The sequence below is a fragment of the Neovison vison genome, chromosome X (assembly GCF_020171115.1).
Source record: "Neovison vison isolate M4711 chromosome X, ASM_NN_V1, whole genome shotgun sequence".
Taxonomy (NCBI): Eukaryota; Metazoa; Chordata; class Mammalia; order Carnivora; family Mustelidae; genus Neogale; species Neogale vison.
The window spans coordinates 116,839,217-116,854,141 of record NC_058105.1 but is presented as its reverse complement, the minus strand read 5'-3'; the positions used below and the strand labels follow the sequence as shown (position 1 = coordinate 116,854,141).

Below are 14,925 nucleotides of genomic sequence, written 5' to 3'. Positions count from 1 at the left end.
GGTAAAGAGTAGAAACACCAAGGAGTGTAATATTTCTTCTCAGTGAAGAATATACAGACATATTTAAAAGAATATATTCTGGAAGAATGTATTCAATTTTTGTCTGCCCCAATATTTTGATGCTGTACCTAGAGAAAAGAAAAAAAGAATCTACTGACAAGAATTCTGCTCATTCAAGATTATGTTTTTATGTCCACCCAGTGTTTCCTTTTTCCTGTCCTTCAGACTCCAACTGCATCAGTTGAAACTGAGGCACAGACAAACTGAATAGTCCCTAAAATGCCGTTATGGAGAAAAAAAATGTTAACACACTAGTCCATTCAGAAAACTGTTCATTTAGTAAAGTAGCCCTTTGTCAAAATGGCCTTCAAACTAACCTCCTTTCTAGATGACCACATTAGATACAACCCAGTATCCCAAAGGAAGCCATTTCACCATTTTTGCTGAGACAAGTCCTGATGCTGCTCCCTGAAGTTAAGAGCTACTCTGTGGGATTAATGATTGCAGTGTGTTTGGGGGGAAAACTTCTCGAATGTTCTGAGGAAATTCTTCTTCAAATACTGGTCACTGCTGTGACGTGCCTTGCCTCCTCATACTAGCACTTCTGTCTCCTTCATTGGAGTCTCAGATTGTGAGACCAATTTTAAACTCAAAGAAGGTTGTTTCTCAGGAACATTCTCTCTATCCTGCCCCTTATCCATGTGAAGGAAAAAAAAAGAGACAAGAGAATTTGGCTTAAGGACCACAGCCCAAACACAAAACATAAGAAGGAAAATGAGGGGGCATGGACAGAATCTAAAGAACACGGGCCACTGGGCATCCTCTGGCGTACACTTTGATTACATCCTCTCCTGGAGATTCTGTCTCGGAGATCTCACACCCAAATCTCAGGTATCTCACCACCTTCCTCAACAATTTAATCTTCAACATCTTTGAGGCAGTGGAGCATCACAGGAGCGACTGCTCAAAGACCTCTTACGGAATCAAGGCCAGCTTCCCCCAGCTGTGGCTCCCCCATACTCATCAGGTCCCTCAGAAGCCTCAAATCCTGTCTTCCCCTTCTCGAAATCCTACTGCTCAATGCTGAGGATGCAGAGACATGGACGGAGGGGATCCAAATCCGGGGCTGCGAAGGCCGATGGCAACATGTGTTAAAAAGGGAGGCTTGAAAGACTGTACGGGAAAAATGAAGAAGAGACCTCAGAAACTGATCTCGTGGGGAGGAACCTTGCTCTAGCCTCACAGTCACTGTGTGTCTGCTGTTTGCCAGAAGATGTTCCCGTCGCGTTCCTCCATGTCAGGCCACTCACACGCCACACCGCCAGGGAAGGAGATCACGGTCACCTTCTCTCAGTGAAAGCTTTCAAACTCGAAGGACTGAACTACAAATTTATTTTGGCGATCTTAACATTTTTGTCGATTCTGACATAAATACAAGACAATTAAATAAATCAGAGAAGAAATATCGCAAAGGCAAATCAGCACTCACAGAGGTGTATTACATTATTACTATGGTTAGCTAGGGCTACGACCTTCCCTTGAAATATATGCGAGGGAACCGTAGTGAAGGACCTAACTACAGGGTTTTGCAAGGTTCCTCATCAGGACACACCTGAGGCGTAGCTCAGGCCGCTATAGGCTATAGGCGGGAAGCACGATAAACCCTCTGTAACTAAGAGCAATCGGGGTTTGATACATACGGAAACAATAGCACTGCAGGATAGTTCACGCTCCCAACAGCTGCTCCCCCTTGTCACTATACATTCTTCAAGACTTGACACCTTTTAAAAAATAATCATAAGTCTGGCTGGGCCAGAGTGTACCAGTCATGACAACTAAAGTACTATGCAGTTGCCTTTTAAAGAACAGCAATAGGATTTTGTTTTTTCTTCATCTACCTCTCCTTTAAAAAGGAATCAATTCTATTCTCCTCCCCATGTCTGAAAGGCTCTGGGGATGTGAGAAGTGGCGGTGTACGGATCTCCTCCACATTCACAATTTTCCTGACAGATAGTCTAGATCACGGTTCCATCCCTCTCTGTGGCCAGGGTACTAGGTGAAACATCTTGGTGCAGGTTCCATAATCTGCTGACTAGGAATGAGGTCAGGAGACGGGCACTGGGATTGGCTGCCACGTTTGTTGTACACTTGGTGCCCTACACAAGGGTGCACCCAAGAGGATACGTGGGGCTAAAATATACCCCCTGCCTTTGTCTGCCAAACCATGAGCACTCAGGGCTGTGTCTGCCCAGGGAGAGGGGGGCACATTTTTCCAACTTGCTCAAAGGCACTAATGAGCTAATTGTGGCACTGTCTGCTCTCCGTACGTTTTTTCCAGTCAGGCTGGCACCATTATTTCTTGACTTCAGTGAAGCTTCTGTATTTCACATCCCATATAATCTCCAAAAGGAGCTTTAGAATTCACTGAACCAGCAAGGATTTTCTGAATTATCACATTAGACACAATAACACAACCACGATTCTACAAAGAAGTTAATTTACACAGTAGAAAATAAATACAAGAAATGTAGAAGATATTTGACATGGGGGGTCACTAGAATTTAGCTTATTTACAACAAAGGCATGCACAACTGAACTCACCAACAGGCTGAAGTCAACAGTTGCTTTATCGGACCTTATCATAGATGACTCGGCCTCTTTAGAATACGGCTAGAAATGAACTACTTTGATTTTAAATGAGTCTTATTCTTACTGTATTGTTTAAACCCAACCTTCTTATAAAATGAAGGTTAAAAACCAGATGGCAAATGTCTAAAAACCATGGATAATGTCTTGGGTTTCCTCTTCCAATAACCATTGCCCTCAATTAGCATATGTTCCTCCAGAGGTTGCTGAGTATAAAATTAGTTGATTTTCACACATCTCACATTGTGTAAAAGGTAAAATTGGACATTTTCACACTGTCAAGCATCATGCTTTGTTTTTAGAAAAAGGAATCACATTTGCTCAATAAAGTGTAAACTTCCCCGCTTTGAAGTCCTTCTGAGGGCGATACGGCTTTTACCGTTGCACACATCTTCTTTCTCAGTAAACATGTGCTGTTTTCCAGTGAAATCATGAAGGCACACATCTCCATTCTGAACACTGAAAGAAACACCATTCTTCTCCGTTGAAGCATTCCCTATAGAAGGAAAAACAAATCTGGTGTCAAAAAGTATCCACAAAAAGCAATTAAAAAATAAACACAGTCTGGGGCGCCTGGGTGGCTCAGTGGGTTAAGCCTCCGCCTTTGGTCCAGGTCATGATCCCAGGGTCCTGGGATCGAGCCCCGCATCGGGCTCTCTGCTCAGCAGGGAGCCTGCTTCCCCCTCTCTCTCTGCTTACTTGTGAGCTCTATCTGTCAAATAAATAAATAAAATCTTAAAAAAAAAAACACAGTTAAATCCCTTTGCTCTGAAGTAGGCACATGTAGTACGTGTTTTCTTTTTTAAATATATAATATCATATTATATATAAACTAGAGAATGTGTCAGAAACCTGTTCTCTATGGCAATTTTTTTTTAAATGAAATGGTCAAGTATGAAGGAAAATAATATATTTGATTGGAAAAGGCCAATTTCCTAACTCTGGTTAATCATATTATCAAGAAGTAGCTTCTGAACAGCATGACCTAATGTAATATTCTGGTCTCCCCCAAAAGATTAAGGTTAACAGAGATCCCGTATGTCCCCTTATGAAGTTCTTGGTTCCTTAAGATTCCTATAAAATAGGGTGCCTGAGTGGCTCAGCTGGTTAAGCAACTGCCTTCAGCTCAGGTCATGATCCTGGGGTCCCAGGATCAAGTCCTGCGGTCCCAGGATCAAGTCCCGCCTAGGGCTCCCAGGTCCACGGGGAGTCTGCTTCTCCCTCTCACCTTCTCCTCGCTCATGCTCTCTCTCACTCTCTCTCTCTCAAATAAATAAATAAAATCTTTAAAAAAAAAAAAGTTTTCTATAAAATAAAACTTTGTACCAGAGACTGAGAGCAAAAATAGTCATGGGCAAGACAAAACTAGCTCTGGTAGACTAAATCAGCCCCTCTGACTAAATCAGGTCAGGACTGATTCCCACAAGGAAACGACCAACTTATTATTATTATTACAACCTCAGAGTCCAAGCCAGGGTGCAGCTGGACATTCTAGAGACATCGTAGTTTTGACCTGGGCCTCCCACACGGCAAGCAGGCCCTTAACTCTGTGTGTGCAGGAAGTGCGAAACCATAGCTGCTAAGACTCTCCGGCTACTTGGCACTATCCTTCTGAACATTATCCTACTAGAAGACAACGTAGAAAACCAAATACTGGGACGCCTGGGTGGTGTAGTCAGTTGAGTGACTGACTCCTGGTTTGGCTCAGGCTGTGATCTCAGGGTTCTGAGATCGAGTCCCGTGCCAGACTCTACGCTCAGTGCAATCTGCTTGAGATTCTTTCTCCCTCTGGCTCTGTCCCTTCCACTTGTACGAGCTCCCTATCTCTAAAATAAGTAAATAAATCTTAAAAACAGAAAGCTGAATAAGAAGCCCATTTTTTAGTTCATGCTATAATCATCACAATAATGACTAACAGTGTTGAGAACCGTGTAAGTATTATCTCATTACATTACACACTGGGTGCTTTTATTATCCCCATTCCACAGACCATGAAACCAAGGTTTCAGGAATCAAGTGTTTTGTACAAGGTTTTGTGTGGCTCAGAACTGATGGAGTCAACACGTTTCTTTCAAAATGTGAGCTTGTGGACGCCTCCCCACCCCGCCGTGCGGAAGGATATAGCCGCTCACGCATAATCAGATAGGAGACGTTCGCACAAACTAGGTGATGGATATGGTCAACACAGCCCAAATAGGGTGTGTGACCATCTGAGGCCAGCTGTCCTGCTTTAGGCATTTTGGTTTGAGGACATTTTCCTGCAGGGACAATCTGACCTGGTGAAATAGACCATTAAGTTTCCACCTTCTTTTTTGGAGTGGCCCATCCCATCCCTCATCCACCGCAGATCCTGGTGTGCAGCCTGAGGAGTCAGGGATGCCCATCTGATGAGCTTGTTACATGGTATTAAAAACTCGGCCATTCCGGTGGCGGAAAATCTACCCCCACCCTCACTGTCGGCCACCAAAAACAGCCGTGTCAAATCAGCCGTGTCAAACAGCTGCACAAAAATGTATTGCTTCTATCAAATCTGAATGCCCGAAATATGGCAACACAGGCTAGGCAAGTGAGGCTTCATCTGTGAGTTGTTTCTAGAATATGGAAAACTCTGGCTTTAAGAGCACCAAACACTTCTGTCCAAGCCAACAGGCTTTCCAACATGTTGTAATTGCGAGGATTTATGATGGCTTACCTCACACTTCTGAGTTCTCGGCTTTGAACTTGCTTTTTCATGCTAACTTACCAGCCTTACTAACTTACTGCTCTCTTCACTTAGTCATTCCCCATAGAGCCATTTGTCCTAGAACCCAGAGCTCTTACCCTGACAACTGCAGTAAGGAGCTAAGGCCAAATGGTAGGTGTTTTCCATCTTCTATAATAATGGTTCTCAGTGAAGGGGAGGTGGGTGATTTTACCCCTCGGGGGACATTTCGCAATGTCTGAAGACATTTTTGGTTGTCACAACTGGAGGTGAGGGGGCAGGTATTCCTGGTATCTGGTGGGTGGAAACCAGGGATGTTACTAAACATCCCCCCAACCCCCAACCGCATGGGACAGGCTCCCCCCTCCCAAAACCAAACAGTTACCTAGCTCCAAATGTCATCTGTGCCAAGGTTGAGAAACCTCGACTTAGAGGCATTCTATTGTACTTTTAAAATTCTCTATAAACCAGCAGGACCTCCCATCTTTAGGAGATTAGAATATAATTAAAATAATTATATTAAATTAAATTGATTAAATAATTAATATCCTAACACAATGAATAAAGGCAAATTCTCCAGGGAAGGCGAAAGTATATGAGCAGAAATAGATGTTTTTATGAAAATGCTAAAGATGTATTAAGAAGCCAAAGACGAATGAAGTACATAAGCCTTTATGAGTAATGGACAGCCCCAGTGTATGAAAGAAAGAAAATATAATAGAAGTTTCAGCTAGAAATGTCAGAATTAGTATAAGGAGGCGTTGCAGCAAAAATCTATTCATACTGGCGACACACATGGTCCCTGGAACTGGCCTCAATTCATCCTGGCAGTGTTTGATACATTAATGGGGATCTGGGCACTGCCACAAGGCAGCCATGCTGTGGAAAAGAATGGACAAACACGACAAGCAAAAAATAGGAAGGTTTAAAAGTATTGAAAATATGTATGATTACAGATGTACTATAAAAATCAATATGGTCTTGGGCACCTGGGTGGCTCAGTGGGTTAAGCCTCTGCCTTCGTCTCGGGTCATGATCTCAGGGTCCTGGAATCGAGTCCCATATCGGGCTCTCTGCTCAGCGGGGAGCCTGCTTCCCCCCTTCTCTCTCTCTGCCTGCCTTTCTGCCTACTTGTGATCTCTCTCTGTCAAATAAATAAATAAAATCTTTTTAAAAAAATCAATAAGGTCTTAACTATTTTCAGTACAGCTTATACAGCAGGAGCACAGCACTGAGGTTTCTGGGCAGCCCTTAAATTAGGGTTTGCAATGTGAAACATTTTAGGTCATCATTAAGTCCCATCATGAAAAACTAAACCTTAAAAAAACTGCTTTTCCGGTATTTGCTCTCAACTGAATACATCTGAGTTAGTAAACTTTCTGTTCCGTAAGGGAGCCGCATTTTGATCCACTCGTCATAGGTACTTTTTCTCTCTACTTAGCAAAAATTGCCACGAAAGGAGAAAACTACTTTAATAAAACAAACACTGGCTTGAGAAGTACTACGTTGAGGGATACGTACCGTTCCCGCTCGCAAGGCCCGAGCAATCGGTATTCACCAGCAGCGTGGTGGAGTGCGTGGAGTTACTGTTTGACTGTAAGGAATTTGAAGAGCTGGACACTCCTTGGTTTACAGTCTGCTTCTTTAAACCATTAGTAGCAGTTTTACTCCAGTCTACAGCAGAATAAGCATTTCAGAGAAATAGGGCGGAATGTTGAAGCTCAAATGCAAGAGACAGATCACAGTGGAACTCATTCACGCAACCGATCTCACTTCCAGATCTCACTGCCTCTTCTTACAAAGGAGTCACACACTTCACTAATTGTGTGATCAAATGTGTGTGCATGTCAGACTATTTACCTTTTTGTCCTCTAAAGGACCACCTAGTTAAAAGTAGCCTACATTCAGGCCACGCTGATTTGATTGTGTCTATAGATAGCCGCTGAATTAGGCACTGCCCCAGAGCTGAGGACGGTGTTAAGAAGAACAAAAGATTAGGGGCGCCTGGGTGGCTCAGTGGGTTAAAGCCTCTGCCTTCGGCTCAGGTCATGATCCTAGGATCCTGGGATCCAGCCCTGCATCGGGGTCTCTGCTCAGCGGGGAGCCTTCTTCCCCATCTCTCTCTGCCTACCTCTCTGCCTACTTGTGATCTCTGTCTGTCAAATAAATAAATAAAATCTTTAAAAAAAAGAAGAAGAAGAACATAAGATGGGGCTCCTGCCTGCCTGGCTCAGGGGGTTAAGCATCTGCCTTCAGCTTGGGTCATGATCCCGGGGTTCTGGGACGGAGTCCTGCATCAGGCTCCCTGCTCAGTGGGGAGTCTGCTTCCCCCTCTCCCTCTCCAGCTCGCCCTGCATGTGTGCTCTGACTCTCTCTCTCAAAGGAATAAGTAAAATCTTAAAAAAAAGAACACAAGAACTGTGTTGTGACGATGGGTGTCTCTTCTATGACTTAACAGGACCAGACTATATGTACTGCCATTTTCTGAGGGCAGATCTACTGCCAACAGGCCTCTGCTGTACGGTAAAGGTGGCATTCATGGAAAAGGAATTTATATTTTCAAACAGTACTTCAGTTTTCTTATCTTCTTGAAAAGGAGCCATTTGCTCTGCTACACAGGGCACGCCTGAAAATAACTTCAAAATAACCAAGGTATGCTAAAACTCCTACATGACGTCTGGCCCACTAACTAATTAAGCAACAGACAACGAGGACCTGTAGAAAAAAAACATTTGAGCCAAAGGTGGGTTTTTTTGGTCTTTTTAAATAAGAAACTAATGTGCTTTATTAAAGAATTATAGAACTCTTTTAATGCTTTTAAGTCCAGTTCATTGACATATAGTGCACTATTAGTTTCAGGGGTACGCCATAGTGACTCAGCCCTTCCGCACGTGCTGAGAGCTCATCCCAGACACATGCTCTCCAGAGTCCTCATCACCTGTTTCACCCCCTCCCCACGCCCCCCCAGGTTGAGCCAATGCTTACCAAGTTCTAAAGGGAAATAGGACAAATGACTTCAGACAAACGGAAAACCTGAGCTCAAAAGGAAAAATTGACCTCCTGTTTCATTTAAGAACCAATGAGCCCGTTAATCCTACTGTTCACAAAATTCCCAGATTATAAGCAATTATTTTTTAATTCACCACGGCTTTTTCCCCTAATGTTCACAATTGGAATCCGTTCATTGATTTCCTGATCCGACAGCCCTCTGGCATGGATTGCTTTAGATCTTAACTTGTGTCTTTTCCTCAAGATTTAAGAGGAGAAAAAGGTCAATCTTTACCAGAATTTTCAGCCAGCCGTAACTTTCCACAACAGAGATACCGCCTCCATTGCTTTCTGACGTTCTCTTTTGCTACGCAGTAAAAGATGAATATGAAAAATCCTATGGAGGAGAAATAAACAAACCAACCTGTAATGTAATCCCAGACTGAGACCTGAGCTTCCTCTGTACAAAGATAAAATCTTTGGCAGCCATAGGCAAAGTGAAATTTTGCAAATTGGAAAAAAAAAGTCCAAAGCGTTTAGAAAGTCTGCTATTGGAAGGCACCCTGAAGAGACTCTCTTTGTAAGATAAAAAATACTTATGAGAGGAACGATAACTCCCTGTTTCCAAAATTCAACGGTCTCTCTTCTCCTATCCCATCCTTGGCATTCCCGATCTTTCCAAGTACAAGTCCTCCACTCCCCTCAGGATGCCAGCTCAGACCTAGGCTCCTCCTTCTCACGCTTCCATATTTATGTTCCGTCTTCATGCCCTGTCAAGTGCCACATCCTCCTTGGTCTCAAAGCCCCAGTTCCTCTTCTCCAGCCCTCGGCAGAGTCCTTGGCCTGGGCCCTTCCCTCTTCCTCCCAAGCCCGGTGTCCCAAGCCTTGTCTGCCTTCCAGGCTCCCTCTAATCTGTTCAAGGAAATTTTCCACTGGTGTCCTGGCCACAAAGAGAGCAACACTACAGACGTGAAGAAGGACTCGGGTTCTGCCTCCTAACCCACCTTCTCCCTGGTCCTGCAATACAGGGCCCCAAGCTACTACCACGTCTCAAGGCTTTTGCCCATAAATATTTACCGAATGAATGGGCGACTTCTGAACTCTCCCTCTCCTGAAACCCCAATCGATCTTGTAAAATCTTCCTTTTAAGGGTCAGGTTTCCTTCCAGTACACTACACGTGCCCATCCTGAAACCTGCCATCTTGACTACCGCTCACCCCGGTTTATCGGCCACCCTTGGGCGGCCCCCGTTGTCTGCGTAAGAGGAAAAATGGCAGGTATGAGAGCGATCCAGATGGGCCTACCTAAGTCCCAACTCAGAACCTACACTCAGCTTTCCTAAACCCCAAACCCAGTGAATTAGGCTTCAGTTCCCTTTTGTAAATGAAGGGACACATTCCTTTCATTTATTCCTTTTCAAATGAGAAGACATTTTGGGGGAAACGAAGAGGGAGAGGCAGGATCGGTTTCCGCAACAAATATGAGGATAGGTACCTTGCTTTTGTGTTTGTGATTAGTGTGATTTGGGCATATTTCTTTTTTTCTTTTAGCACACCATTATGGCACATAAAACTTTCCTGTTTAATACTATGTAGTATAACACCTGGATATACTTGTCCAGGAACTGATACATTGGGAGTTAAAATTAACAGGGGCGCCTGGGTGGTTCAGTCAGTTAAGCGTCGACTCTTGATTTTGGCCCAGGTCTTGATCTCAGGATCCCGTGATCGAACACCGCCTCCTGCTCCTCTCCTTCCTCTCCCTCTGCCTCGGCCCCTCCTCTCTCTCTCTCTCTCAAATAATAAAGAAATAAATCTCTAAATACACAAAATCTTTTTTTAAAAAAATCTAACAAACCATGTAACCAACAAGTATATTAAGTGGCTTCCTCCAAATGAGGCATTTGAATTCAATCTCAGCTTGGGATTTCTTTGAAAACCGGCAAAACCATCTACTGCCAGAAAGAACTGCTGGGTGGGCGGGGAGGACCCTGTGGGAGCTAAGAACAACAGGAAGGAAAAGATGAAACTGGGAGACCAGGATGAATGGAAAGGCATCCCAGCAGATCTGGAATAAAAGGAAACCAAGGGACATGAATTATCGTTATTGTTATGTAAACCTATTAGCCTGCTTAGCATTTAATGCTCAAATACCTCCATTGAAAATTAATTAGAGCTGACAAGTCTTTTATACAGTTAATAAGAGTCGCTGGACCTGGCTGTGGCCACTTGGCTCTATCTTTTGACTTCAGGTTTCTCATTGTCTTCACATCAAACAGACCTAGAAGGCAGGCGCAGCCAGAAGTCACTGGGACATTTGTGGTTATGGAGGAGGAGGAAAAAAGTACCCGTTTCTTCCAAGGATCTCCAAGCCCCCTTTTCCGGAGATGAATGTTTTCAACAAGGAAGTCTTAAGCTCCGAAATTAGCCACTTCACAGATAATCTAACTCTTAGACATTTTCAGCTCCACTGGGATCATTCATGCCCGGTTGGCGCTGTAGAGCTCACCTTGTAAGGTGTTAAAGATGGCGAAGAGATACATGAACGTGATGTTAACTGGTCCCCAGGCGAAGAAGGCAAAACCCCAAGTAATGCCCAGTAAAAACGTAAGGCCGGCAACGCTCCTGAGGTCTTGAATACTGGTTTTCCGCTGGGCTCCCAGTTGTTTCTTCTTTTTAATTCGACAGAGCTGAACCAGGACCACGATGAACATGCTGACGTTCAGCAAAAATATCACACAGAAATATCCCACAACTGTAATATAGAATACAGCATTGCTGTTGATCCAGCAACTGGAATTTGGGGGGAAAAACAATGGGGAACATATTACAGTGCTGAAATACGGTTCAAAATGATACAATGAATCTTTATCGTTTTACTGAGACATCTCCTAAAAGTAGAAGAGAAAAAAAAAAGATAAAACCGGCTGCCCTCCAACAACCACTTAAAGCTCAAAGGACAAAAAAACAAAACAAAGCACGAGGAGTTTATTTTAGGACACTTGGTGATTAGAAGTATTTAAAACCTATTCTTTGGAAACATGCAGGATTTTATCCCCTTTAAATCTTAGCAACTCTATCCATGAGTCTTTACTAATATAATGTAGCTGGTATTTCCTTTTTATCAGAGGTTTAGAAAAGTATTTTAAAATACTTCCAATTCGTTTTTTTTATACTTAAGTAGGAGCGTGGCATTTCTGACTAGCTTATCTCATTACACACATAACTGAGAAGACTGGATTTTATTAGGATGAGAGTCGGAGTCGATACGGCAATTACATACTCCACTTTCTTGGAGAATTCTGTTTTCCAGTTCACTTAACATTCCCTCAGGGGCTTTGTACTCACAAGTCATCAGGTGAGCCATTGGGGAATTTCCCATAGGATCCGAGGCCATAGTTATTTGGGGATATAGCCAAGACGATGGTCACGACCACAGCTGGTACCCCTGGGAGATGAGAAAACATCAGTCACACGGAATTCTAGTAACCCAGGTGTGGAAAAGACTGGAGATCACGTTCTATTTAATTCAGGTAGCAGACTGGTGAGCTGTTTGGCAAACCCTGCTTCTCCTTCTCCTTGGCACGCGGCTGGACCTCTCCCAGCCTGCTTTGCAGCTCGGTGTATGTGGCCACGTTACCAGGTTATGGCCAATGGGATATTGACAGAAGTGCTCTGCTCTACCTCCATGCTTGTCCCACAGAAACTTCCTCTAGGAGATCCTCCACTCTTTCTTCTCTCAAATTCATGGCAACTTTGGAAGCCCTGTCCTGAGGGAGAGTTTCCAATAGCTTGGATCCTGACTAACCTCGAGACCACAGACCTCTCTGGTCCTGCTAACTGGACTGTGTGTGAGACATTATCTTCTTCTGAGGTTTTTTGTTGTTGTTGTTTTTGGTCGGCCACAGCAGCTAGAGTTACCCTTAACTTACACACACCTGGAATGTAATTTTGAGGCTCAGGTGGCCAGCAAAGTAAAAGATTCAAAAATGGAAACAAGAGATTAGGGTTATCAGCCACTCCTAGCAAATCTTCCATTATGAACCCCAAATCCTTCACTGATTATCTGGAACCCACGGACGGACTGGGGAGCAGACCCGGTTGATCTGGGGGTGCTGATTGCCGCCATACTGGCTCTTGCAAGGGCTTACAGGCGCTTCCACAAAGCAGCAGCACAATGAGAAGGCTCTTCCCAGTTTAAAATGGCATTTGGTTGGGAAGGAATCCCTTTCACCCCCCATCCCATCACCCCTCAGCAGACTCCGTGCAGACAGCTCACACGCTGGGCATAAAGACCAGCTGACATCCAATCTCAAGTCTCTGGTAAATAAAAAAACAATTCTTCCTCTTAAGTTGGGGCACCTGGTACAGTGTAACCTAAAATTTCATTGAATTCTTTTGTATTTGTACCTTACAGAGACACTAATATGCGATGACTTCCTAAGTGAAACACTTCCCTAAAAAGAAAATACTGGGGTCGTGGAACTTGTCCAGGACCGAGAATGTGGCCGTTTGGTATTCCACAAAGACTGAATCCATGCCCAATGTCAGAAGCGGTGCTTGATTTTTCTAGAAGAAGCGACTCCTCTCTCTGGAAAGGTGTTCTGTTATTCTTGACAGAGATATAATGACAGGTGGGTGACAAGGGTGGTAAAGGGTCTGCGGTACTGCTGTGTAGAGAATAGCTGAAGGAATATTTAGCCTGAAAAAGAAGACAGGGAGGGATGGCGGCTCTAATTCAGTGGAAAGGACACGCATGAGAAGTCAGAAAGCCAGGCAGGGATGCTCTCAAACTATGTGAATTGGGTAAATCACGTCATCGCTTTAAGCCGGTTTACCTGGTGTGAGCAATAAACTGCCTTGTGGTAACCTCACAGGCTTGTCTTTCATGGGGTTACTTGTATGAAAATACATGGAAAAACAGGGCATTTTTCACAGTGTTATATCCTACTTGTAGATTATCTAAAGGGCTCTTTGGCAGAAAGGAATCAGCTTATTATTTTTTTGCCTCACAAAGCAAAAATAAGACGACTGGGTGAGTGCCGCCGGAGAGCCAAGCGAACTTAATGGGAAATCAGAGCTGTAGGGCTTTAGAAAATGGTTATTGGTAGAAAATTGGTATTAAAAACCAGACAACAGACCTAGAATTGAGTCACTTATGGCAAGCCCCGGGTCATGAAACTGAGACTTGACTTAATTACAATTTCAGCTCTCCCAGAAATGGAATCTTAAACCGGGAATCACATTATTAGCGCTAGTTAGGTAATCTGCCTGATGGACACTTCTGTCATCCCCTAAAAGAAAGGAACCTGGCCATAACAAACTTGCTTTTTTGCCTAGCATAACTTGGTTATTCCTGTTTCCTTTTGACTATCAACATCTTTCCTTTTGTACAACTCCTTTTTTTTTTTTAAGATTTTATTTATTTATTTTATTTGTTTGACAGAGATCACAAATAGGCAGCAGAGTCATGCAAAGAGAGAGGAGGAAGCAGGCTCCCTGCTGAGCAGAGACACCCCTCCCCCATGCAGGGCTTGATCCCAGGACCCTGGGATCATGACCTGAGCCGAAGGCAGAGGCTTTAACCCACTGAGCCACCCAGGCGCCCCTGTACAGCTCCTTTCTGTCTGCTAAACCGGATGCTACTGATTCATGAATTCCCTGAATAGAGCTAATAAGATCTTTAAAATTTAGTCAGTTTTTTTTTTTTTTTTCTTTTTTTAACAAAGATAATGAGCTCCCTAATAACAGAAGTGTTCAAGCACAGGTTAGATTACCTGTCAGGGTTATGACATAGAGCCCCACACTGGGCTCTGCACTCAGCACAGAGTCTACTCAAGGTTCTCTCTCCCTCTCCCTCTGCCCGCCCCTCTAAAACAAATAGACAAATCCTGAAAAAGAAAAAAGAGAGAGAGACTGGACAAGGTTGCCCTTTGGGCAGGGCACCATGTAAGGACAATGCAGCTGTTTAAGAAACCTGCTAAGTAGGACTTGCTTTACTATTGTCTCTACCTGATGAAAAACCAGAATAGCAGAGCAAGAGCTTTGGAGAAAGCCCAGGCCATGTGCAAGCCAAATTATACATACCCCAACCAACAATGCAGAATTTGAGGATGTATTTCCGGATGTAAGTATTAAACACTTTCACAAGGGCCAGGTACATGTGGAATGCTTCCAGGCCCATCCAGGTGAATGAGACCAACAGAAAATAGTGCAGAAATACAGCCACGGAGATGCAGAGGCCTCGCATGTCGTACAGAGCTATCCACGAGTCCAAGAGGAACACCAGGTTCAGTAGGAGCAGAGCCGCACACAGCTGGATGAGGATTTTGGAAGGATAATCCCTCCGAAGCTTCCTAAAAGGAGAGGACGAGAAAAGAATTAGCACCGCAATCTGACAAGCCTTATGTGAGCATATCTAAGAAATGTATTTGTGTTCTTTGGTCAAGGTCTATATGCCTCAATTTCTTCCCTGTGTGTGTCCCGGTGGGGCTGGGGGCAGGCATTAAAAATCAGCAACCCAAACAGCAACAAAGGAAAACCCCAAACAGAGTATCTGCTGTCCTAACAATATGGAAAATCTCTATTCAC

At 43.8% G+C, this 14,925-nt stretch overlaps 1 protein-coding gene across 10 annotated transcripts in view; it reads right to left on the bottom strand.

Moving 5' to 3' along the window:
- Positions 1-1,375: 1,375 nt before the first annotated feature.
- ADGRG2 (adhesion G protein-coupled receptor G2) overlaps positions 1,376-14,925 on the bottom strand; it is a 135,079-nt gene continuing 121,529 nt past the window's right edge. For all 10 annotated transcript variants that reach the window (XM_044234411.1, XM_044234414.1, XM_044234407.1 and 7 more), the window contains 6 exons: positions 14,422-14,690; positions 11,683-11,782; positions 10,844-11,127; positions 8,631-8,732; positions 6,869-7,021; positions 1,376-3,142 (listed from right to left, as the gene is read on the bottom strand). In XM_044234411.1, the coding sequence (XP_044090346.1) occupies positions 2,958-3,142; positions 6,869-7,021; positions 8,631-8,732; positions 10,844-11,127; positions 11,683-11,782; positions 14,422-14,690 (1,093 nt within the window). In that variant the 3' untranslated portion in view covers positions 1,376-2,957. The remainder of the gene's footprint in view (positions 3,143-6,868; positions 7,022-8,630; positions 8,733-10,843; positions 11,128-11,682; positions 11,783-14,421; positions 14,691-14,925) is intronic.